The 25,085-nt window shown below is 43.4% G+C and overlaps 1 protein-coding gene across 1 annotated transcript; it reads left to right on the top strand.

Moving 5' to 3' along the window:
* The first annotated feature begins 18,711 nt into the window (after positions 1-18,711).
* On the top strand, positions 18,712-20,100 carry LOC145969063 (uncharacterized). The gene is made up of 2 exons (XM_083094923.1): positions 18,712-19,018; positions 19,985-20,100. Exons 1-2 carry the CDS (start codon positions 18,712-18,714, stop codon positions 20,098-20,100), a joined length of 423 nt encoding a protein of 140 aa, XP_082951049.1.
* Positions 20,101-25,085: the final 4,985 nt, after the last annotated feature.

Here is a 25,085-nt window from a genome sequence, read left to right as displayed (position 1 = left end):
TAGTGCGGAATAGTGTAAAACAAGGAATAGAAGTGACACGTTAAGCAGTCAGGTTACTTGTTTAAAAACACAGATTATAAGAAGTAAATAAGAGTAAATAAATAAAAGTATAGTGCAGAACAAGGAAGAGAAGTAGTGTGTAATAATGTATCAAGGAAGAGAAGTGACATATTAAAAGTTATTATCAAGCGATGCAGTAGCGTCGCGACGCCAAGTACATTTATTAGTATTATATAAAAACACAAATTTATGACACTTAACGACAATCAAGTGGACTGTGAATTTTGTAAATCAATCAAAAGGTAAATATTGTGAAATTTTTCTCATTTCTGTTTAGACATAATATATTTTGACATATTATATATTAATCTTAATAAAGAGAATAAACAGTTATTATCATTTTGTGGAATATAAGTATTATGTCATTTATAATTATATATGTGTGTGTGTGTGTGTGTGTAGAAATTTACATATTTGACTGCGCAACCATAATTATAGTTACATAGACATTTATTACATTTGCTTGCGTAGACACAAATATAGTTACGCAAAAATATTCCCTATATGTATAATGATAATTATATATATATACGTGTATGTATGTGTGTGTATACACACACACGCACGCGCGCGCGCGCGCGCGCGCACACACACACACACGCGCACACACACACACACATATATATATAGTGTGTGTGTAGAAATTTACATATTTGACTGCGCAACCATAATTATAGTTACATAGACATTTATTACATTTGCCTGCATAGACACAAATATAGTTACGCAGAAATATTCCCTACATGTATAATTATATATTATAATTATACATGTAGGGAATATTTCTGCGTAACTATATTTGTGTCTAAGCAGGCAAGTGTAATAAATGTCTATGTAACTATAATTATGGTTGCGCAGTCAAATATGTAAATTTCTACACACACACACATACACACATATGTATATATATGTATATAATTATGTACTATAGAACTATAGAGTTATAGATATACATACTTATGCAACAAAACGTTTATAAAAAAATATCCCTAAAAATTATTTATGTTGAGGGCGAGTGGAAATAATGATGGCCGATACTTTTTATTAATGAAGAAAGTATATTCTTGATGAAACACACAAAGTAAAATACAATAAAGGAACGTGCTACCGCGACAGCGTAAAGACGTCGAGAAACGAGGCGGTGTACACGACAGTATCGCCACACGTATAACGTGGAGACGGCTAACTACACGCAATGTACGTGACTCCAGGCGCAACGTCGACCGCGAGATTCAAATCTCCAACACTCCCCCTCGTTAAGCACGGAGTTGGTTCATCCCTAATAATTTTATGCATTTATTATGTTTGCTGCTAGGCAGACCTTTAGTTAATACGTCAGCAGCCATGTCATCCGTTGAGACATGCGTTAGATTGATATCTCCTGAATTCAATGTTTCCCGTACGAAGTGATGTCTAATGTCTATATGTTTCGTACGAGAATGAAACACGGGATTTTGTCGCGATCTTCTGAGCTCCGATGTTGTCGCACATGACTGTGATGTCTCCTAGGGGCTCTAATCCAAGCTCTACCAGGAACTTTCGTAGATATATGGCTTCCTTGAAGGCATCGCTGATTTCCATATATTCAGCCTCCGTTGACGATAACGCTACCGTTCTCTGCTTTCTGGACTCCCAGGTGATGCAACCACCGGCGAGGATAAAAGCGTATCCCGTATACGATCTGTGGTCGTCTGGGCAGCTTCCCCAGTCTGCATCAACGAACCCGGTGAGAGGTCGTCCGCCAGTTGATTTATAGTTGATTGTGTAATCTAGAGTGGCCTTCAGGTAACGCAATACGCGTTTAGCTGCAACCCAATGAGCGTGTTTGTGACAATCATTGTAACAGCTTAAATAATTTACCGCATGGGCGATATCTGGCCTTGTACCCATGGCTATATACATCGGAGATTCTATAAGTTCACGGTAGGGTACTTTATTATTTTCCTCATCTCCCAAAGACTGACCTCGACTCAATTTTGTACTGACGTCCATGGGAGTTGAAACGGCTTTGCATTCGGTCATTCCGAAACGCGTCAGAACGTCCAGGATAAATCCTCTCTGATGAATGGAGTATTCGTCTTCATGACGCATGAATTCTATGCCAAGACAGCATTTCACCCAGGTCGCGTATGTTGAAAATCTTCAAGAGGTTTTCTCCGATTTTCTTGATGTCACTCCTATTCTTCGAGATGATTAAAATATCGTCGACATAGGCGACGACAAGCGTAAGGGCTCCCCCTTGATTTGATGAATACACGCAGGGGTCTGAATTCAAGGGCGTGAATCCTAAGTTTCGCAATTCTTGGTTCAGTCTCTTGTGCCATTGGCGTCCAGATTACTTTAGCCCGTAGAGTGCTCTGTTCAGTCGACATACTTTGTTTCCGCTTTCTATGTCTTCGAGCATTTTTCTAGCTTTCTTTTCAATTACGCTATTTCTTCGTTCTGTACGTATAATCTGCTTCAAGGCTTCCTCGGTCATCTCGGGGATCTCCATGAATATCTCTTCATCTAGATGACCGTTGAGATAAGCAGCTGTTACGTCAAACTGACGTATAATCATGTTATATTCCAATGCTATAGCCGTTGCGATGCGAACCGAGCTTAGGGTGCTTTCCATTTAGCGACACAAGTCGACACAAGCATTATTCTATCTTTTTTCAGTGAATAACACAAACAAAGATAGAATGACACTTGTGTCGATTTGTGTCGCTAAATGGAAAGCACCCTTAGTCGAGCTACTGGGGCGAAAGTTTCGCCGAAGTCGATTCCCGAACGTTGAGAAAAACCACGTGCGACGACTCTTGCTTTTCTTCGTTCTAATGATCCGTCTGTTCCATACTTGTTACGCAATACGATTCTGCTTCCGATCACTTTGCGGTCTGTGGGGCGATTCACAATTTTCCACGTTTCGTTCTCAATGAGATTTCTCATTTCGGAGCCTATCGCATCGTACCATTCGTGAGAATGGGGACCCGTGATTGCCTGATCAATGGGGATTTCGGCTAAGAACGCTTCTTGACTGCAGTTCGCTTCAGCAATGCAATACTGCTTCTGAGGTCGTCCTCTCCTTCCGGTTTTGATCTTCTGCGGCCTACCGGGGCCTCTTTTCATTGTCCTCTTGTCAGTGTATGGTTCCTCGGTGTTATCATCGTCGTCGTCATCTGCGTTGGATAGTACTGTCTAGTAGTATCTTCTTCTTCGTCGATGTCACCGTCTTCTGGAATCGCCTTGATTAAAAGAATATCGATCTTCGGTATATCGCTCTGTATCTCTGACGGTTGTGATCTTGAAGACGTAGGGGTCAAGGGAGATGCATCTTCCATGAACTTTACGTCCCTGGCTATTTCAACTTTTCGTTCTTCGGGGATCCATATGCGATATCCCTTCGATTGATCTGAATATCCTAGGAACATCCCGCTTTTCGTTTTGGAGTCGAACTTTTCTTTGTGAGAAATTCGATCGAGGACGTAAACTTTGCACGAATTCTCTGAAGAAATCCACTCTCGGCCTTTTTCCATGCCACATCTCGTAGGGGGTCTTACTGTCGAGTGACTTGGAAGGACACCTATTTCTAATGAAGTTTGCAGTCATGATCGCCTCGGCCCAAAAAGAATTTGGCAGCCCGGACTGGATGAGTAGACACTTTACCATTTCTAACAGGGTTCTATTGCGACGTTCTGCCTTCCCATTTTGCTCAGGATTGTTGGCTACGGTTAAGCGTCGTCGAATGCCATTTGAGTTCATGAAATCATTAAATGCGTTATTTAGGTACTCGGTTCCGTTGTCGCTTTGTACATTTTAAAGATTCACCTGTTAAAGACGTACCTGTCTGTTTTTCGAAAAATGCTCTTACCTTCTTGAACTCGGCAAATACCTCGTTCTTTTTATTCAAGAATCGCACCTCGCACCAGCCGGAGTGATCGTCTATGAATGTGACAAAATATTTTGCTCTCCCGTGGGATTCGGTGCGCATCGGACCGCATACATCAGAGTGAATCAGATCCAATATTTTGGTACTTCGCTCGGAATGCTTGGGGAACGCGGCGTGCGACATTTTACCTTGAATGCATACTTCGCAAGTGATATCCCCTTTCGATTCGATGACGCCAATGCCTTCTATCGTTTTCTTCTGTAAAGCTAAGACTAAATCCTTCATGTTTAGGTGCCCCATCCTACGATGCCATAAGCTTGACGACTCTAAATTTGAGAATTCCTGCTTCTTCGTGTCTGAGCTCGCGATAAGTGCGTTCGTTCTTTCCGCCTTAATGTAGTACAATTCGTCAACCCGATCCGCGGTTAGTATAGTCTCACCGTACTCATTTACGACATCCGCCGAGTCTTTCTCGAAAATCACACGATAACCTTTGTCGGTAATTTTACCGACCGACATGAGATTGGTACGTAGATCGGGAGCGTGTAACGCATTTGTTAATTCGACTCTTTTAGTCTTTTGTCCGAGACTTACTTGAATATGCACGTTTCCGCGAGCCTTTATATCCGTCGATGCGTTATTCGCTAAATGTAATTTTCCCGTTTCGACGCTACAAGTATCATTGAGGTCGTCTATATTTTTGGTTAAATGAGACGAACTATCGCTATCTAAACACCAAATGGTATCCTGATTCGCGTACGCGGCTTGTGTCAGTTCAAACGAGTATTTATTGTTTTTATATGCTTGCGTTTCGTGTACGCCGTAGAATAAATGATGCTCCGCGCTTTGTGCACTTTGTTCAGTTTTTTCGCGAGCTTTCCGACACTCGGATCCCTTGTGGCCGATTTTCTTGTATCGGTAACACTTTATTTTCGTTGTGTTCGTGTTGTCTTTAACCGGAAATCCACTTTTCTTCCTCTGTGTTCTGTTCTGCTTGTCGAAACGTTTATTTGCGACCATCGCGTTCGAGATGTCTCCTTGCGTATCATGTTTTCGTGCGTCGCTCTCTTCGATAATTTTGACTCGTAAGGTCTTCGGGCTGGGTAACTCGTCTCTGGACTCTATCGCACAGCGAAAGTTGTCGAACGTCGACGGGAGGCTATATAACAATAAAATCGCGAGAAGATCCGTGTTTATTTCCACTTCCATTTCAGCGAGCTTGTCGACCGCATCGAAGAATTTTCGTAAATGTTCGCGCACGTCGTCGTCCTTCTGCATCCGTGTGAGGATCAGCTGTTTCAGTAACGCGGATTTTCGTGCGGGTCCTTTAGATTGGTAGATCTCTTCAAGACGTTGCCATACATCCCGGGAAGTTTCGCATCCCTTGATTTGTTTAAGCTCAATGGAGCTTATCGATAAGATAATGTCGGATCTCGCTTTCCGGTCATTCATCCAGACGTCGTATGCTACTCTACTCGCATTGTCATTTGGTATAACCTCCGGTTTAACCTTTGTACCAGAGACGTATCCCCAGGCGTCATTTTTAATTAGGAGCGCCTCCATGTGCATTTTCCAGGTGTCATAATTTTCTCGATTTAGAGTATCTATCCTTGTGACACCGGATATGGCCATTTTTGCTTTCGATGATTTCGCGGCGCACTGAGTGTTTTATTTCAATTCGACTTTAACTATTCGATTTATCTCCTGGGCCCATAACCTGTTGAGGGCGAGTGGAAATAATGATGGCCGATACTTTTTATTAGTGAAGAAAGTATATTCTTGATGAAACACACAAAGTAAAATACAGTAAAGGAACGTGCTACCGCGACAGCGTAAAGACGTCGAGAAAGAGGCGGTGTACGCGACAGTGTCGCCACACGTATAACGTGAAGATGGCTAACTACACGCAATGTACGTGACTCCAGGCGCAACGTCGACCGCGAGATTCAAATCTCCAACAATTTATCTCTCAAAAAATATATGTAAATTTTACAAAAAGATGTGAAATCCCTCCAAAAAAACCTTACAAAGGTAAAGAAAAATACGCCAAGTACATAAAAAAATATTCCACCTTGTATGTAACATAACGTTTATAAAAAATATCCCTAAAAATAATTTATAATAAAAATTTTCTCTCGAAAAATATATTTTTCTTAAAAAAAAAAATCAAAACTAAATATGAAATCAATAATTAATTAGCCAAGTACATTGAAGCAATTGATAGAGATTTGTAATTTGAAATATTTGTCACAAATTCAATCTTGCATTTATGTATTAGATTCTCGACAAAATGAAAATGATTTTCAAAATAAGTTCAATACTTTGTATGATATATAAAAATACATTATTATTTGTGATCCAAATAAATATTTGTATAAAATATGAAATAGCATTAATATATTGCGGATTTTATATTGCAGATTATAAATAGTAAGTCATAAAACTATTTAACACTTACTGCAATAACATCGATTGCATTAATCGCCAATTTTGAATTTTAAAGAGGAAAACTAATCGACTTGTTTTAACATCATAAGTTTTACTATGTAGACCTGGAACTAAAGGATTTAAGAAGTTACATACAAAATTTGACCCGAGTCGTATTATAATTTACACATTTTTATTATTAGGAAATATTTAATTTTGAAATTAATCATAAGCTTTGCCAAGTAAATTTGGAACTAAAAAAATTAAGACCAAAACGACTTACAAAAACTTGGCGTGCTCGGGTCACATTATAATACACATAATTTTACAAAGTTTGCGAATTACATACCTGTAATTAATTTCAATTATAGAAATATGTGAATTATCTACGCTTTTGCAATCGCGTGCCTGGTCCGCAAAACTGATAGCCGGGAATATGGAATTCGATCGGAAGTGTGTTTATTGCGTGATTTAATAGACCTCTACCTATTTTCGTTGACATTCGCTGCAATTCTTTATCAACGGCGCCGGACCGTCGATGTGCGTTTGCTGCCATGGCTGATTGTAATGTTCGTAACAGCCAGGGTTGCCACCCGTCCCGATTTTGCCGGGATTGTCCCGCATTTTCTTTTTTTGTCCCGCGTTCCGGCACGATGATAGCCGGGACGCTGAATGTCCCGATTTTCAGTGTTTGACAAAATTGGAACAATTCGTAGGCCCACTGTTCATTGCAGATGGCGCGATAACGCGACGCGCATGCGTGATATCTAAAGAGGGCTCTGCTTTATCGTCTGTACTGTAATAAACCGTAAACGCGTGATAGATTATTAGGTAGTATGTGATTTTCTTTGTAGATTGTGCTCTGATTTCTGATATACATTGTCAACATTAAAAGTGTATACAACTACAATACTGGTAATGTATATCGGTCATCGGAATACAATCTTATACTGTGTGCAAGCATAAGTGTCTAACCTAACCTAAGTATCTAAGTTGCGTTTGCTTTGAATGCTTTCATGCTGAAAGCGAAAGCATCACTCTATTTTTTTCAACCTGTATTAAGTAATAAAGATAGAATGACACTTTCAGCTTTCAGCACGAAAGCATTCAAAGTGAATGCAATCCTAATCTAATAAAAAATGTTATATATAGAAAATAGAAAGAAAGTGTAATCAGTTCTGTTTATCATTTTTTTGTATCACGTACATAACAAAAATGGATGATAGTAATAAGTCAACAAACAGTGTCAATGATTCTAATTTAGGACCACAACAAAGGACCAGGAACCTCAACCAAGAACATCAAAGTCATCGGTAAAAAAAATAAAGCGTATGTGTAAATTTCGTGCTGAATGGTTAAAAATCTTTCCTTGGTTATCAAAAAGTAATAGTGAATTTTATGAAAGATGTAAATTATGTAATAAGGATTTCTCGATTTTACATGGTGGAATTAATGATGTAAAGCACCATGCTAATGGAATGGGACATAAAAAAATATTAATGACTGAAAAAACTTCATATAAAATTAGTAATTTTTTGACGAAAGAGAACTCTCTCCCTTGAATCAGAAAAAGTTTCTTTTGCTGAATTAGTTGAAATTTTTCACTGTGTAAAACATAATATATCATATAATTCACTAAATTGTGGAATTAAATTACTACCACAACTTTTTCCTGACTTTGCAATTGTAAAAAAAGTTTCTTGTGGAAGGACAAAGGCTGAAAGTATTGTCAAAGAAGTGCTTGAATCTAAAGCTGAAAAAATAGTTTTAAGAACATTAAAAAATCCTGAAACAGTTTTAGAAGATCCAATACATTGTAATGAAGTTTATTTAAGTATTATGACAGACACTTTAAATAAAGGAAATAGAAAAATGTATCCGATTTGTGTGCAGTATTTTTCATTTGAGAAAGGATGTCAAAATAAATTGTTGGACTTTTTTGAATGTTCTTCAGAAACATCTAATGCAATAACTAATAATATACTAGACTCTCTACGTAAATTTGATCTTGATATAAATTATGTTTCTGCACTGAGTATAGATAACACGAATGCTAATTTCGGTAAACATAGATCAGCGTATGCATTATTAAAGGAAAAAAACTCTAATCTATTAAAAGTTAATTGTCTTGCTCATGTCGTTATTAATACATTCAAATATGCTTTAAATAAGTTAGATTTAGATGTAGAAAGTGTAGTTCTTAAGATTTATTCTCATTTTTCATCATCAGCTTTAAGAAGAGAAAACTTGAAAGAGTTTGTAGAATTTGTAGATCTTGAATGGCAGGAATTGAACAAACATGTACCTACAAGATGGCTGTCTCTCGGACCAGCTATTAAAAAGATATTAAAATTTTATCCAGCTTTAATGCATTATTTTGTCTCTTGGTGAAGATTGTCCAAATGCTTTCAAGATACTTTTGTCAATAAATGAAGTTGAAAATGATATAGAAAAATGTCAATACCGTAAAACATCATTGTACTTACAGTTTTGTGCAAATATATGCTGTGAGTTTCAGAAGACTAACTTAAAGTTACAAAATAGAACTACTACATCAACAGAACTATTTAGTATTATGGAAAACTTATTTAAATGCATCAAATTAAGAATCGAAGAACAATATTTTGGCTCACACATTCGGATATCAAAAAATCATGCTAATGAAACAATTCTAAAACAAGCAGAATTTGATTTTAATGTCTTTTATAAAAATGTATGTAGTTATCTTACTGATCACTTTGATTTTAATGATACAAATCCACTTAACCCTTTCGCTCCTAACGCCGACTATAGCCGGCATCTACGAGGTAGTTCGCGGAGACGAACGCCGGTTATAGCCGACATTCACGATGTGACCTGCAGAGACGAGCGCCGGCTAGCCGGCTAGCCGGCGCTCTCGCGAACTAGTTTGTGGATAGTAGCACCTTTTGTAATCGTCGCGCAAATTATTTGACGGAAAAAATAAATCATATGATTCGAATCAGTTTTCTCGAAAACTCACGAACCGGAGTTTTTCTCGAGAACCGGAGTTTTCTCGAAAACACACTGTATTTATTCGTCTTCCATTTTTTGAATCAGTTTTGAGTATCATACAGCAATAGTCAGTTAACGAGAATATTACAAACTTTAAAATAAAAAAGTTCGAATACGTCAAATTATTGTTATATATATGTTAATTTATATTACATAATATATATTAATTATGTTTTACTTAAAACAATTATTGTTTATGTAGAAATTATTAATATCTTGTTTTAAAGAAAAGTCCCATTTCTTCCAAAAGCATGTTAAAGCGGCGTTGTTCAGGTGTAAGTCGTAAACCCAAACGCCAAAGACTGTCCACGCGCAATGTATACACTTTTGGCGCGGGGACTCGTTTAATGGCGGCACTACGGCGGAGCGAACCGCCGTAGTGAAAGGGTTAAACAGATACAGCCTTTGTCCTTAAAACAAAATGTTTCTTATGATGATATTGTCAAAGCTGCTACAGCATTAGGATTGGAAAATAAAATATCGATGGATAAATTATTTCATGATTATTCTGTAGTAAAACCGTTAATGCTAAATGCTTTTGTGCCTCTTGTCGAAAATATCAGTATTGATCAAAAGTGGGTAAATATCTTCAAAAGTGTAAAGGAAGAGAAATTAAGTACTTTATTAGTTGTTGTGTCTTGTGCTTTGAGCATTCCGCCATCCAACGCGTTTGTAGAGCGAGTATTTTCTCACATGACATTAAAGTGAACAAATGTTAGAAATAGATGTTCTGCGGAATTAATTAGATCTGAGCTTCTAATATCTTTGTATTTGGACATGTCTTGTACTGAATTTATACAACTGTTTCGAAATGACAAAAAGCTCATTAATGCTGCCTAAAGCAATAAGGAATATGTGTGGAAGCAAAAGTAAATTTTATTTTTATTTTATTTAAATTTAATTTTTTTCATTATTATTTTAAATCCATTATATGCATTATGCATTTGTTTTTTAAATGATAGTATTAATATTATGTTAATTTTATGCTATTTAATTTTATGCTACTGAATTTTATTTAATTTTTAATTTTATTTGTTTAATTTCATTGCAAAATTTTTCTTTTTATGTTTAAAATCTTTTTTCTGTGATTCGTGATTCTGTGATTTGTTTAAAATATTATTAGTGTAATGTATATAAATAAATAATAATATAATAATATAAATATAAATAATAATATAAATGCTAATAAATAAAGTAATACTAACAAAACGAAAAAAATATACTATATGTGTATACAGTATGTATTTCTGATTTCTGTATTTGTAACTATTTCCAATCTACCTTCCCCCTCCCTCCTACTATTCAAAGTCCCGATTTTTATTCAAAGAAAGGTGGCAACCCTGGTAACAGCGACGATACATCCGAACCTCCGGATCCGCCTTTATGTGTTCCGGAAGCTTGTCCCACACGTAGTGGACGTAATCACCGCACATTCGCAACAGCACTGCTTTCGATACAAATTGTAGCTGTTCGACGCTCAAATCGCGAATATCGGAAGGACTTGATAGCAGGATGAACATTTTTTCTCTACTTAGCGATTTGTGATTTCACGCACCTATAAATAGGCAGGCGTTCGATCCAATCGGCAGTGTCGAAAAAATGAGATTCGTATGACAACCTTTGACGATATGAGTGACAAATTGCGATGACAGATTACGATCAATGGGGGACAACGCGGAGATGCGCAGGCACGGTACGATGCTACCGACTACTATACGCGCGATCGTTTGCGACCCCTCGAATTGTGGTAAAACCAACGTTTTGATAAGTCTACTGGAAAGTCCACACGGTGTACGTTTCGAGAACGTGTACGTATACTCGAAGTCGCTGCAACAGCCGAAATATCGATATCTGGAGAATTTGTTGACGTCGATCGACGAAATCGGCTACTTTACGTTCTCCAATAATAGTGACGTCATTCCACCGAGCGAGGCACGTCCAAACTCGATTTTCATCTTCGATGACGTGGCGTGCGACAAGCAACATACGATAAGAGAGTACTTTTCAATGGGTCGTCACTCGAACGTCGACTGCTTCTATCTCTGTCAGACGTACGCGAGAATACCAAAACATCTTATACGCGACAACGCGAACTTGTTGATCTTGTTAAAACAGGACGGTACCAACTTGAAACACGTGTACTACGATCATGTGAATACCGACATGTCGTACGAGGATTTCAGTGAATTATGTCGTACTTATTGGCAGCAAAAGTATGGATTCCTAGTGATAGATAAGGACAGCTCGCTTACGAACGAGCGATACAGAAAAGGATTTAACGTGTTCGCGATACCGCAAAACGATTAGTCGCTGCCAACATTTTGCCGAGAGGGGTGAAACGCTCGACACTTTGTCGACATGGCTGGAAGCGATAATATTCGTGAGTGTGAAAAGATTGCGAGGGAGATTGAGAAGACGAGCGAATCGATCCGCAAGAAACATCGCGCTTTGAAGACCGGTAAGATCGACGACGATATCGCGGTCAAGACCCATTTTAGGCCTATTATCGAGCCACTACAAAAGATCGTCGACAACTCTAGTTCAATCGCGGTGAAAAACTAGCCGGAGAGTAACGCTGACGCGATGATTAAAACGTTATCCATCAAGCAGTACAATGAGGAAGAGAAGGAGGATGCGACACCGAAAAAGAGGAAACGATTGAAGGCGAATCGTTTATTGATGCCGCGTACATCGGATGCTTTACTGGATGAACCGCTGATAACCTCTACACCGTCCGCGACAACGAGAACCGTACAACCCACGATATCACACACAATCGAAAATGTTTTCGAAACCACGCGCAACCCGCTCGAAACATCCGTTCGAAACATGTTACAAACGTCGGAAGGTCAAGAAATGTTACGAGAGCACTTGGAGCCACTGAAACAAAAGTACATGAGCACTCTCCTTAGTGGTAATAAAAAAAACGAAATCGATCACGTGTACGGTGTCTATTTTAACAATAATGAAATGCAGCTCGGTAACAAACGATTCGACATTGATAGAGATTATTCTATAATCATAGACAAAGTGAGGTACATTGGTACACCAGGATTATACGAGTTGATCTTAAAGAGAATTCCCGATGACGTCATATACACTGAGGACGATATGCAAAAATATAAGAGCATATTAATGGCAATGAGTGCGTATAAACGCTAATATGATGCGCAAGGTCAATTAAAGAGCGACAAGGGATACAAGTATAAACAAATAATTGCACCGTTGATGTCGATCGAATCGAAAAAGAAAAAATCCGGTACGGGAGTATTCATGCCTCGCGCGATGATACTAACCGACAATAAGATCGATTACGTGCACTGGGACGATCCCAACTAGTGGATCGCCTACGATTCTGTCGATCATCGATGAACTTCGCGAAATTGGTCTTATTATAAATTAAATGGTGTCTCGACAAAACTAATCAGTCGATCGACGTCACTCGCATCGAGAAAAAAAATGCCTATCAACAAATTTGGATTATTCGAACGGAGAAATGAAGCAATCAACACAAGCGATCATTGGTAAATTGATGACAAGTTACTTGCGTCAAAACGCTCTGTGTCGTGTCGCTACGGACTATGACGCGAGGTCGCGCAAGATTCGCCGTGTAGCGCAACCTGAGGCTGATACCGATGCAGTCAACAAACTGTACGTGCAACAATGCGTTAAAACGTTGGAGAATCAGCAGAAAGAATCAGACGAGAAGCTGACTGCGTTCGAGAAGGACGTGCGAACTTTGCAGACTGTGATAAACGAGCTTCGGCGTGCGATTAACACTAATTCAGAAACGGCTACGAATGGTTATCGAACGGCTGTCGAACGACTATCGAACGGCAACGAACGGTAGCGGACGATAAAGAACGGCTATTGAAAAACGGCAGTGAACGACTCAGAAACGGCTAAAGAGTAACAACGAATGATAAAACGCATGGTGATACTCAAGGCATATATCGTTTGATCGACGAATCGAAAGAACGATGGATCGGTGATCGGGAATAACCGAGGAAGCGAAGAAACAACATAGTTTAGAGAAACGGCAGTTGGTGAACGAACTGCACGCGCCGGCGAGAAAAAATTTTCCCCGATGACATGTCATAGTGCGGGGATACGATGACCTGTGGCAAGCTGACATTGTCGAGATGCGTCCGTACTCTTGTTTCAACAAAGGTTACCACTACATACTCACTGTCATCGATGTGTTGAGCAAGTACGCGTGGGCCGTACCGCTCAAGAGTAAAGGCGGAAGCGAGACAGCTGACGCTATCGCCGAGATAATTCAAGATAGCAAGAGGTGTCCGAAAAACATACAGACCGATATAGGGAAGGAATTTTATAACGCCAACGTGCAACGGCTCATGCGGAAACATGACATCAATCACTATTCTACACATTCGGTATTGAAGGCATTGATCGTTGAGCGATTCAACCGCACGCTGAAAAACGACATGTAGAAGATGTTTACGCTGAACGGATCTTATAAGTGGATCAATGTGTTGTCGCGACTTGTATCGGATTACAACGCGCGCAAGTATCGAACGATCGGTATGCGACCCATCGATCTTATCCCCGCGCTGAAAGACTCTTGGCTACTGTGTACACCGTGTAAATATCGCGGGTCTCGAAAAAAGAAATGTAATTTGCAATTAACAATTACATTTTTTTTTTCGAAACAATTATGTGTTTTCTTTACACCAATCGATTCCTCTCATTATTTTGTACATAAAAGTATTAAGGTAAGATAATCGAAAAATGAATATTTTACTAGATATTTTATAGTTTATGTAAAATTAAGAAATTATTTCAAGCCTTATAACTCGAAAAGTACTTGATGAAAAAATACTTTATTATAGTGATTTGGAAAGCTCTCGACATAAGCTATAAGAATATGCAATAAAAAATAGGTAGTTCCATTTAAGAAATTAAAGGTGTCCTTGACTTCACCTTAACGATGCCATCCAAGGTCAAACCAATGACACCATCTTATGTTCCCCTCAAAACCATACAATTTTTGTCGAAAACATTTTTCTCTAAAATGCTTAGTTTTTGAAAGAAAAGGGGTGTACGGGTGGTCTAGGACACCCTGTACTTGAACTGATTATACGCGCTGGAAGGACTGCGGAGTATATCTCCAATGTCGAGGATGGTCCTCTTAAAGAGGATAAGGAACTGGTCATCACTTATGAGGTGCACCAGGAATATAAGGAGATGACTGCCCGGGTGGCGGAGCTTGCGGACGGGACAGCGGTGGCGTTTGACGCGCTGCGGTCTATGTTGGGGCTTTACTTCACATCGAGGCATAGGAGGATGGAGGATACGGTGGGGCCGAGTCCCGGATACCCGCGCCCCCCGCCCCGAATGGATGCATCCGCCGGCCCCGATAAAAGGGACCGGGGGTTGCAGACGAGGGAGAAGAAGGACGTAGGTACGGATACCGGATGCACGGAGAAGTATCTGTACAGGGTGTACGTCGTTTCCGCGTGCATGTCGGAAAAGAAAATAGGCACCCGCCCGGACAGGGCAGATAGAGGAACATCTCCTCCGAAGGAGCTAGAGGTAAGAGAGGAAGAGAAGGGGGAGGGACCCGGAACTTGGGTCCTGCGACCCCCCCAGCGGGATGCGGCCGTTGATCCCGAGCCACAGGTGGCGAGGGACCGATGGTCGCAAGCGGAGTGCAAGGAGATGGTAGATGCCAATGTGGGGCCCGATAATGACATCCTGGTGGATGTCCCCGGCATCGGTAGGAGGAGGAAGAAGCGCACGGAAAGGGAGACCGCGGCGGTGGCTCCCTCTGAGGGGCTCCCCACATCGGGGTACTCCTCGGGGGAGCATACGGGGCCTTCCTCAGACGAGGAGGGGAAAGTCGGCATCGGCGGGTGCCGGGCCGGGCGCCCTTCGGCTGTGTTGCCGGGGGGCTCGGCCCGGTGCTACTCGTGCCTTGAGACCGGGCATATTGCACGGGGATGCCCGGCTCAAGGAAAAGGAGGGAAAAGGGGCACGCGCTGCTATCGATGCGGCGCGTGCTCCCACCGGATGGCGAGGTGCAGAGCTGGGACCCCGAGGTGTCCGCTGTGTGCGGACCTAGGGCGTCCCGCGGAGCACGTGTTGGGGGAGGCGGGTTGCCTACCTCCCTTCCCGGCACCCCGGCGGCGGAGGAGACCAGTGGGAGCCCCACTTAGCCCGGGTGCGGGTGCGGGGCTCCCTCCGATGAAGCGGAGTGGAAACAAGGAGCAAGGGCTGGACTCGGGGGCGTCGAGGTCCTCCTCTGATGAGGGGACGCCGCGGGGCGGGAGTCCGAGCTCATAGCTGCCTCCCCTCCCGAAGCGTCCCCTTGGAAGGCGGCGGGCGGCAGGGGCAAGAGGAAGGGTCCCTGGTTTAAAACCCGGGGGACCCACTTTGCCCCCGAGTAGGGAGGGATCCTCAGGGGAGGGATGACCGCTACGGCGGTGATCCTCTCTCTCTCGGAGATCCCTCTGAGGACGCCCGCCCGAACCTCGCGGAAGGGGTCCCGGGTTGTTGGCCGAATCCATACTCCCATGGGAGTGGAGGGAGCCTCAACCCGAGGCCGGGGGGCCGGGGCCCGAGTAGGAGACTTGGACCCCGAGCTCGGCCTCCCATAGGGGGCGGGACGTGGAGGTGATGCCCCTCTGCGTCCCAACTAGTGTAAGCACCGCCGTATTCTAACGAATGCGGCGACGTGGGTGGGTCCGCCCTTCACTGGACTCGCCCACCGAGATAGGTCGGATGGATGGGGGGAGGACGTCCGGTCGACATCGCTTCAGCGCACCCGGTCCTCCCCCCGTACACCCGAGTAGGCATCCAGTAAGGAGGTTGGACGGGATGGGGGAGTGCGTGAGAAGGCTCCCCCTCCTCCCAAGTCCTCCAGTACTTGTCGCGGGGAACTTCAATGCCAAATCGAGGCTTTGGGGTTCCCCGCGAACAGACGCGAGGGGCAACGTCCTGGCAGAATGGGCGGCGCAACTCGGCCTGAGCATTTTGAACTTAGGCACGAGGAGCACCTGCGTGCGGCCACAGGGGCAGTCCATTGTGGATCTGACTTGGGTCAGCCCCTAGGCCGCGCGCCTAATCGTAGACTGGAGAGTGGTGGCGGATGCCGAATCTCTATCGGATCACCGATACATAGAGATGGCATCCGTTCCCCTCTCCAGAGGGGTGCTCATCCACCGCCGAGAGGCCAAGGGCGGAATGCGGCGATGGGCCCTGAAAAAGATCGAGGAGGATGCACTATACTCCTCGATTCTCGCGGCCATATGGGCAAGAGAAGGGAGAGGGGAAAACGAGTTACCCCTGGAGGAGGAGGTACGATGGATCCGGGGCACGATGCAAGATGCGTGTGACGCGTCAATGCCCCGGATCCGCCCTTCTCCCAGAAAGGCAGCATACTGGTGGACGGAGGAGATTGTCGAACTCAGGCGCTCCTCCGTCCGCCTCCGCAGACGCTACGACCGGGCAAGAAGAGCCCGTAACGGTCGTAGCGGGGCCGCGAGAATCGAGGAGATGCTCGAAGTGTATAACCACGCCAAGAACGAGCTCAGGGCGCCTATCAAAGCCGCGAAAGCCAGGGTCTGGGAGGAACTTATCCTCATCCTGGATCAGGATCCGTGGGGACGCCCCTACAGTATAGTAATGCGTAAACTGAAGGGAGGGGCGCCCCCAACCACGGAAGTCCTGGACCCCCAATTCGTGCAGTGGATCGTGGCGACCCTCTTCCTAGATGGGGGGGCGTCACGGCCGCTCCCACCCCCGAAGACAACACGGGGCGGGAATGGAACGAGGAGGAACTGGGAGTCACCCAGGGTGAGGTGAAGGACGCCGTCGGGAGAATAAAATCCGGGAAGGCTCGCGGCCCTGACGGCATCCACGGAAAGGTGTGGGCCCTGGCCTTTAAGGAATTAGGTGCTTACATGAGGCACCTTTTTAATAGGTGCCTCCGAGAAGGTCGCTTTCCCGCAGAGTGGAAGAGGGCCAACTTGGTCCTCATCCCGAAGAAGGGCAAACCGGGGGACCAGCCCTCGGCGTACCGTCCCATTTGTCTGTTGGACGAGGCGGGAAAAATTCTTGAGAGAATTATCGCCAACCGCCTCGTCCGACACTTGTCCCGGACCGGTTCCGACCTCAGTCGGGACCAATATGGCTTCCGCAGCGGGCGGTCCACAGTGAACGCGATCCTTCGCGTCCGGTCCGCTGTGGAGGCCGAAGTGGAGGATGGCGGGGTGTTGATGGCGGTGTCGTTGGACATAACCAATGCCTTCAACACCCTGCCATGGCGGTGGATAATGGGGGCGTTCGAACACCGCGGTGTGCCCCAGTATCTCACCGCCATGGTCCGGGACTATTTTAGGGACAGGGTCCGGGCCTCTACGGACCGGGACGGGACGGTGCGCGAGAGGAGGGTTGAGTGCGGGGTTCCACAGGGCTCGGTATTGGGCCCACTATTGTGGAACCTTGCATATGATCACGTCCTCCGATCAGCCCTCCCCCCCGACAGCAGTGTTGTGTGCTATGCCGACAACACGTTGGTGCTTGCCGGGGGACAGACTTGCGGGGAAGCGACGATATGGGCGGAGATAGCCCTCGAGAGCGTGGTGCGTTCCGTGCGGGTTCTGGAGTTGGAGGTGGCGGCTAGAAAAACCGAAGCCGTGATCTTTAAGGGCGCGGCGACGGCGCTGCCGCCTCCGACCTTCATTCGCGTGGGTGAGGCTCGCGTCCAGGTTGGAGAGAAGATTAAATATCTTGGACTCCAGCTGGACGCGACCTGGTCCTTTGGCGAACACTTCCGCTGTCTGGCCCCGAGGGTTGAAGGAGTGGCGATGGCCTTGGGCCGGCTGCTTCCGAACCTTGGGGGACCGGGCGGAAGGGTTCGACGAGTGTATGCCGCCGTGGTGGCATCGGTAACCCTTTACGGGGCCCCTGTGTGGGCAGATGACGTAGCCGCCAACCGTCGTCTGAAAGATCTACTTCGTAGACTTCAGAGGCGGGTGGCGATCCGAGCGGCTCGGGGCTACCGAACCATAAGCCACGCGGCGGCGACGGCCCTGACCGGCATGGCCCCGCTGGATCTCGCGGCCCGAATGTACAATAATATGTACAAAAGGGTTCACGGGATCCGGAAGAGCGGGGCCGAGATTACCGGCAGGGCTCGTCGGATGATAAGGGACCAGGCTCGGCGGTCCATGGTCCTCGAGTGGCAGAGGTCACTCGGGGACCCGCACATTGCGGGAAAAAGGACCGTCGAGGCCATTAGACCCTGTCTACCCGAATGAGTGGACAGGGTCAAGCAGGAAGGAATCACCTACCGAATGACGCAGGTGCTCACCGGACACGAATGTTTCGGTGAGTACCTGTGCAGGATCGGCAAGGAGCGCACCGCGGAGTGCCACCACTGCGATTGCCCGCACGACTCGGCGCAGCACACGCTGGAAGCCTGTCCGGCGTGGGTGGCCGAGCGTGCGGACCTAGTGGTCGCAGTGGGGACAGACCTCTCGTTGCCGGCCATCGCTCTCACGATGGCCGGGAGCGGGGAGACATGGAAGGCCGTGTCCTCCTGCGGCAAAGTGATGCTGCGGAAGGAGAATGCGGAGAGGGAGAGGGAGAGGCGCGGCGAAGGTTGTCGCCGCCGCGCAACTCCCTCTCCGCCGGGAGACGGGGGCCGGATACCTCCGCCGATCGGACCACCTCCGAGAAGGCGGAGGCATTGTAGCCCCCATCGTCCCCCCCCTCGTACGAATAGAGGGGGAGGATGACCTCGACAGGGGGCGGGGACCCGGTAAGCCGGCCTCCCCGCCCCCAGCCGAGGAGAGTCGGGGGGTGCTGCCTCGGGGAGCAATAGCTCCCCGCAGCAGCACCCGAGATTGGAGACGGAGCCCTCCCGGGGCGTGGCCGAATCTCGATCCTGCGGGAGAGAGAGGGAGCCCGCCCCTGGAGGGACACCAAAGAAAGAGCCCCGGGGTGCAGCCCGAATCCCAACCCTTCCCGGGGAAGGGAGGGGGGCCCACCCCGGGGCTCGGGGGGCCGGGGCTCGAGCGGGAGACTCGAGCCTCGACCCCGCCCCCCGGAAACCCTGAGGGAGCGCGGCGTGGAGGTGATGCCCCTCTACGCCGCAACTAGATGAAGGCGCTGCCTTTTAGGCGGCGTGTGCGGGCCCCGTAGCGTTTATCAATGCGACGGGGTCTGCACACAGGGTTAGGTCGGTTGGGTGGGGGGAGGACGTCCGGAAGTAATGCCTCTGGCGTCCCCGGTCCTCCCCCCCCCAAACACCCGGGTAGGCATCCGTAGAGGTTTTAGTTGGTACACCGTTAGTCCTTGCACCACAGACCGGGAGTCCAACATAACCCTTGCTCCCTCCCCGGGGAGTAAGGGTATGCATAAAGCATTTCCTCTACGCTAAAAAAAAAAAAGGCATCCGGTAGAGTTTTAGCGGGTAAACCCTGTTAAATAGGGGGAGTCCCGCATAACCCGTGATTCCTACCCAAGGATTGCGGGTATGAATAAAGCATTTCTCTACCGATATCAAAAAAAAAGGTTGCGGTAGTATATCACGTAACGCTTCTTATCGTATAATGTTGCGAGCAGTTTGTGCTCTGGCTTACCGGATGGCTTGTCGCGTGTCAGGCAAAACGGAAGGTCATTGTGCGTATCGTGAAGATGTTGCGGATGCTCTAAATCTACCTCGAGGGTATAGCCTGTAGGCGAATCTAGCGCGATAAATGACGCGTCAAAATTAAATATACAGGGTGTCCGATTCGCGAGGGACCAAACGAAAAGTGATGATAGATTGGGTCAAACTAAGAAGAAAAGTCCTCTACCATTTTGCAAAATTCGCAATAATTATTAAGTAATAAGCAAAAATGTCACATGAATGTTTAATTTTTTAAATGGAACCCCCTATTTTTCATTATGTATTCTTATAGCTTATCTCGAGAGCTTTCCAAAACATTATAAAAAGTATTTCTTCATTGAGTACTTTTCGAGTTATGAGGCTTGAAATAATTTCTTAATTTTACATAAACCATAAAATATCTAGTAAAATATTCATTTTTCGATTATCTTACCTTAATACTTTTATATGCAAAATAATGAGAGGAATCAATTGGTGTAAAAAAAGCATAGTTATTTTTTCTTAAAAAGCATAGTTGTTTTTAAGAAAAAATTGTAATTGTTAATTGCAAATTACATATTTTTTTTAAAAACAACTATGTTTTTTTTTACACCAATTGATTCCTCTCATTGTTTTGTATATAAAAGTATTAAGGTAAGATAATCGAAAAATGAATATTTTACTAGATATTTTATGGTTTATGTAAAATTGAGAAATTATTTCAAGCCTCATAACTCGAAAAGTACTCAATGAAGAAATACTTTATTATAGTGTTTTGGAAAGCTCTCGAGATAAGCTATAAGAATACATAATGAAAAATAGGGGGTTCCATTTAAAAAATTAAACCTTCATGTGACATTTTTGCTTATTACTTAATAATTATTGCGAAGTTTGCAAAATGGTAGAGGACTTTTCTTCTTAGTTTGACCCAATCTATCATCACTTTTTGTTTGGTCCCTCACGAATCGGACATCCTGTATAATCGATCCATCGAAAATCGGTGTAAGACAACGGTTGACACATTGCCCATCCGTATAAATTATTAACGTCAAAATACATCAAGTACGACGATGGTTTCGATGGATCGTACAACTCCATGTACTTGTTATTAGCACGAGCGTATCTATTGGAACATTGACTTAGACCGCCGCGTATACCACGTTCGATAAACATAACCATGTCGATATCTGTAAACAACTCGAACGTAATTTTCGTATGTTTCAACATGGCGTCTCACGTATATCCGGGAAGAGTATAGTAATACGCGGGGTCCAGTTCGTAACTTTCGATACATTTATCGCGAAAGTTTTCAAAAATGTCGGCTAATAACAAGACATCGATTTTAAGATATAAATCGCTATATTTGCCTAGCGTTCGAATGGAGAATCGCGTTCAGATATTCTCGGTGTGCGCGTAATCACTCTCGGATATAGTGTCGCCGATCATAGAACTATAAAACGATTCGCGCGGTGGTAAACATGTATTTTGTAACCTGTCGACAGAATCGATGTATTCATACCGAAAGACACCTTTCTGTGTTAATAAATTGAAATTTTTACTCGATAAATTTTGAAATTCCGATTTTAAAATATTGAGTATCTTTATTTAATAATGATGCCAATTTTTCGAGACTCGATGCAAGAAATTTGAAGGAATCGATAAAGCGTAATTTTACATGATTTTTTTATTTCTCTTCCTTAAGGTCAACATTTTTCGTAAACGATATATATTTCTCTTTTGTTATCGGAAGTAACTCGACTCTCCCTTCGAACGCTGTGGCTATTTCCTTGATTATAAAATGCGAATCGTACCCGGATAAATTGTGAAAAACTATCGGAATGCAAAAAGATTCTTTATAATTTAAATTACAATTTGAATGCGCGGGACCTCTGTACCGCCTGGTCAAATGACAATGATCGCGTATGATACGTATATGATACGCGTGTATCGTCTTGCGCGAATGGTTTTTCGCATATATGACATTGAGTGGCGCTATGGAATTTTTCCCACTCTTCGGACGTCAAATCTATCATGGGGGACATTGGTCGATAAAATATTTTTTACACGCAGTGCTAAATTTTTAAGATCTTCGACGAACCATGCAACGCAATCGGTACTACGACGCGAATGATACGCGGATAACGATTCGTTATATAAACAATGTACATAATAACCCACGCAGCACCAAGTCGTCTAAAAGTACTACTAAAACTGGACATTTTTTTGTCACAAACATCTTTTACTGACATCGTTAAGTCGATGAAAAGATGGCTAAAAGTCGTCTCATGACCCGAATTCAGTGACATTTTAGTCATGTCCATATGATGACTAAAAGATGACTTGATTCATTCTATATAGATTATCGACACTCGGTAGTAGGAATACTTCAATACACGCAATAAATGGGCTATTTCTCCCATTTATCCGCCTAATTTCTAATAATCTGTTCAATATTCTGAATCCCAACAAGGAATCCAGATTATTAAATAAATTATTTTAAATTCAATTTGTCAGAAATTAAACTGATAAACAGTAATGTCAGGAAAAAGATGCGGCTCACGCGCATACAATCATTCTGCGTAGCCCATGTATGTGGCTCTCTCTGATTGATGCGTGCGAGCAGTATCCTCTTTCTGGCATTACTGCTCGTAAAAGGCAAAAATATGCTTCAGATCTTATATTAATTACTAATTCTTTATATACATTTCGTGATAAATATTAAATACGAGATAAGTTAAGAATGGCTCGCTGCGTAGCGGCAAGCGAAGAAACACATGCCACATACTATTATGTCTTTTTTATGTCATCTTTTTCGACAAAGCGAAAAGATGTCTTTATAGACATCTTTTCGTTTTGTCGAAAAGATAACTTAAAAAAGACATCTTTTCGTTATCTTTTAGTATAATGTGCTGTGTGGGAAGCTATACTAAATACTTGATGATGTTGGTATGCGTTCTTTTCATCTTGGCCAAAACGCATTCCAAGTCAGCGTACATGATGAATGAAAGCTGCTTTTTCCGATTAAAGTTGCTTAACTCGAACCGCTTATCGTTGTCGCTCGGTAATCGGATAGCGCATTCGTTCATCTCTCGACAGTCAACCGTATGTGACTGCAACTTGTCGTCCGAACTAAGGTAATGCAGACATCTGTAAAAGAAAATTTTTAAATTAAAAATTTATACAATGCATATTATATATAATTATAAAATATTTAAAATATAAATTATAAAAATATAAATTAAAAAATAAATTATAAAAATATAAATTAAAAAATTATTAAAATATAAATTATATAAATTATTTAAATTATATAAATTATGCACACCGATCGCAGATATATTTCCTATGATCTTTTTCACCCAATTGCGAGCTCACGAGCCGGGATAAGTTCTTGATCCATGTGAAATGTCCGGTGTTGTTGTCGTCTTCCACGTACATCAAGTTGACGTGCTTATCCCGCTTTTGCTCCGTAAGACATCGGTACAATGCCCTCGTTTTCGATGCCGTACACATTTATAGAAATATCGTTGACAAGTTCAAATTTTTTATCTAATTTACAGTCACTGGAAATTCAATGTCTCGGAGATTTAGCACCGTCACGTAATGCGGGTATGATGATTCCCGTTCTGCGTGATTTTTGGCGGGATATAGAGCGACCACTGCCCACGCATTGTCTTTTGATTGCACGTTAATCACCGCTCTCTTCATCATAATCTTCCGCGCAATTTTATGTGACTCCCGCATGCATAGGATTATATTTATTTATATTAACAGTCAAATTCTATATTCGCGACAATGTCCATCCGCTATCACGTTCCTGAAACTCTTCCAGCGATGCTAAGGTGGGTTCGATAACGCGCCGTTCAGTATGAAAAACCTTTTATAACCTTATATATATTTTTATAACCTTATTTCATAAACTTATATTTTTGAGATATTTCGAGGTCCGACCTTTTTCAAGCAATTTGTATGCCGTAGTGATGTAACGGCACATTTCCTACGATCCTAGGTCCATTTGCAAAAAATTTTTCTTTTTGGTGCCCCCGACAATCTCTGAAAGTTTGTCGATTGATTAACCTGTATTGTTTATACGTCGAACGGAAAAAATCTAGAATTACTTATATTGGAGTTGTACCGCGAGAGCACAAAGCAGCTGAACATTGGCGCTGATATATAAACGGGGGAAGCAAGGGCACGAAGCAGCCGAACATCGGTGCTGATACGTTGCAATTCTTCCTAGAAAAAATATGGAAAATGATTCTGGGGCGCCATTTGTTTATATTGTTTATAAATTTGTGCAACGCGTAATATGAAAAAATCGAGAATTACTTATATTGAGAGTGTACCGCGAGAGCACAAAGCAGTCGAACATCGGCGCTGATACGTTACAATTCTTCATTAAAAAAAATAGAATAGAATAAAATAAAAAAAAAGAAATATAATTTTGGGTCAGCCCCAAGATCCTTTTCAAAGGAATACCGCTGTTTTATTGTTTATACTTGCCATAAAACATCCAACACGTGCGTCCCTCGCTCCGCAGCCCCCGCGCCACCGAAATCCCCTCCGTCCCGTGTGACGTCATTCCCCCGCGCCACCGAAATCCCCTCGCACTTCACTTCCCTGAGAGGACCTGGATTAGAACCGGCCTATATATTCTACTAACGTATACGTAAGTTGCATATATATTTTTCTCTGTCTTACTTTACGTCCACAACTGCGACAGACGTAAGCGCTAACATCTCGTTCTCTACCATCAGCCTTATTATCGGAATGCTACTAGCGCCATTTCGTGTTAAAAATGGCAACCGTAAATTTTTCCGACGACGGAGAGAACGACCACGACGTTTTTTAAGAGAAAATTTTCACATTTAGACTTTGCATCACATTTCCTCAGTTTACAATACATGTAGGAAAACACTAAAGATACTTTTATTATATAATTCAAACCCAAACTATCGATTAAGCTTAAGAATTCGATCCGTTCAGCCGTTATATGAGAAATGATAATCTAAGGCACTCTCAACTATCCGATTCGAGTACAGATACACGGGGTGCCTCGCTGTACTTCGCGTGAAC

Source organism: Camponotus vicinus, unplaced genomic scaffold (genome assembly GCF_025532165.1).
Source record: "Camponotus vicinus isolate PSW18456_S1 unplaced genomic scaffold, iyCamVici1.0 SCAF_3, whole genome shotgun sequence".
NCBI classification, from domain to species: domain Eukaryota; kingdom Metazoa; phylum Arthropoda; class Insecta; order Hymenoptera; family Formicidae; genus Camponotus; species Camponotus vicinus.
This window is presented reverse-complemented; position numbering and strand designations above follow the sequence as displayed.

What these genes read in the sequence shown, in the direction of transcription:
- LOC145969063 (XM_083094923.1), top strand. Translation starts at nt 18,712, where the DNA reads ATGACGCAGGTGCTCACCGGACACGAATGTTTCGGTGAGTACCTGTGC. An exon ending in GAGGGAGAGGCGCGGCGAAG is followed by an intron (nt 19,019 to 19,984) that starts GTTGTCGCCGCC and finishes TGTTGCGAGCAG; the next exon opens with TTTGTGCTCTGGCTTACCGG.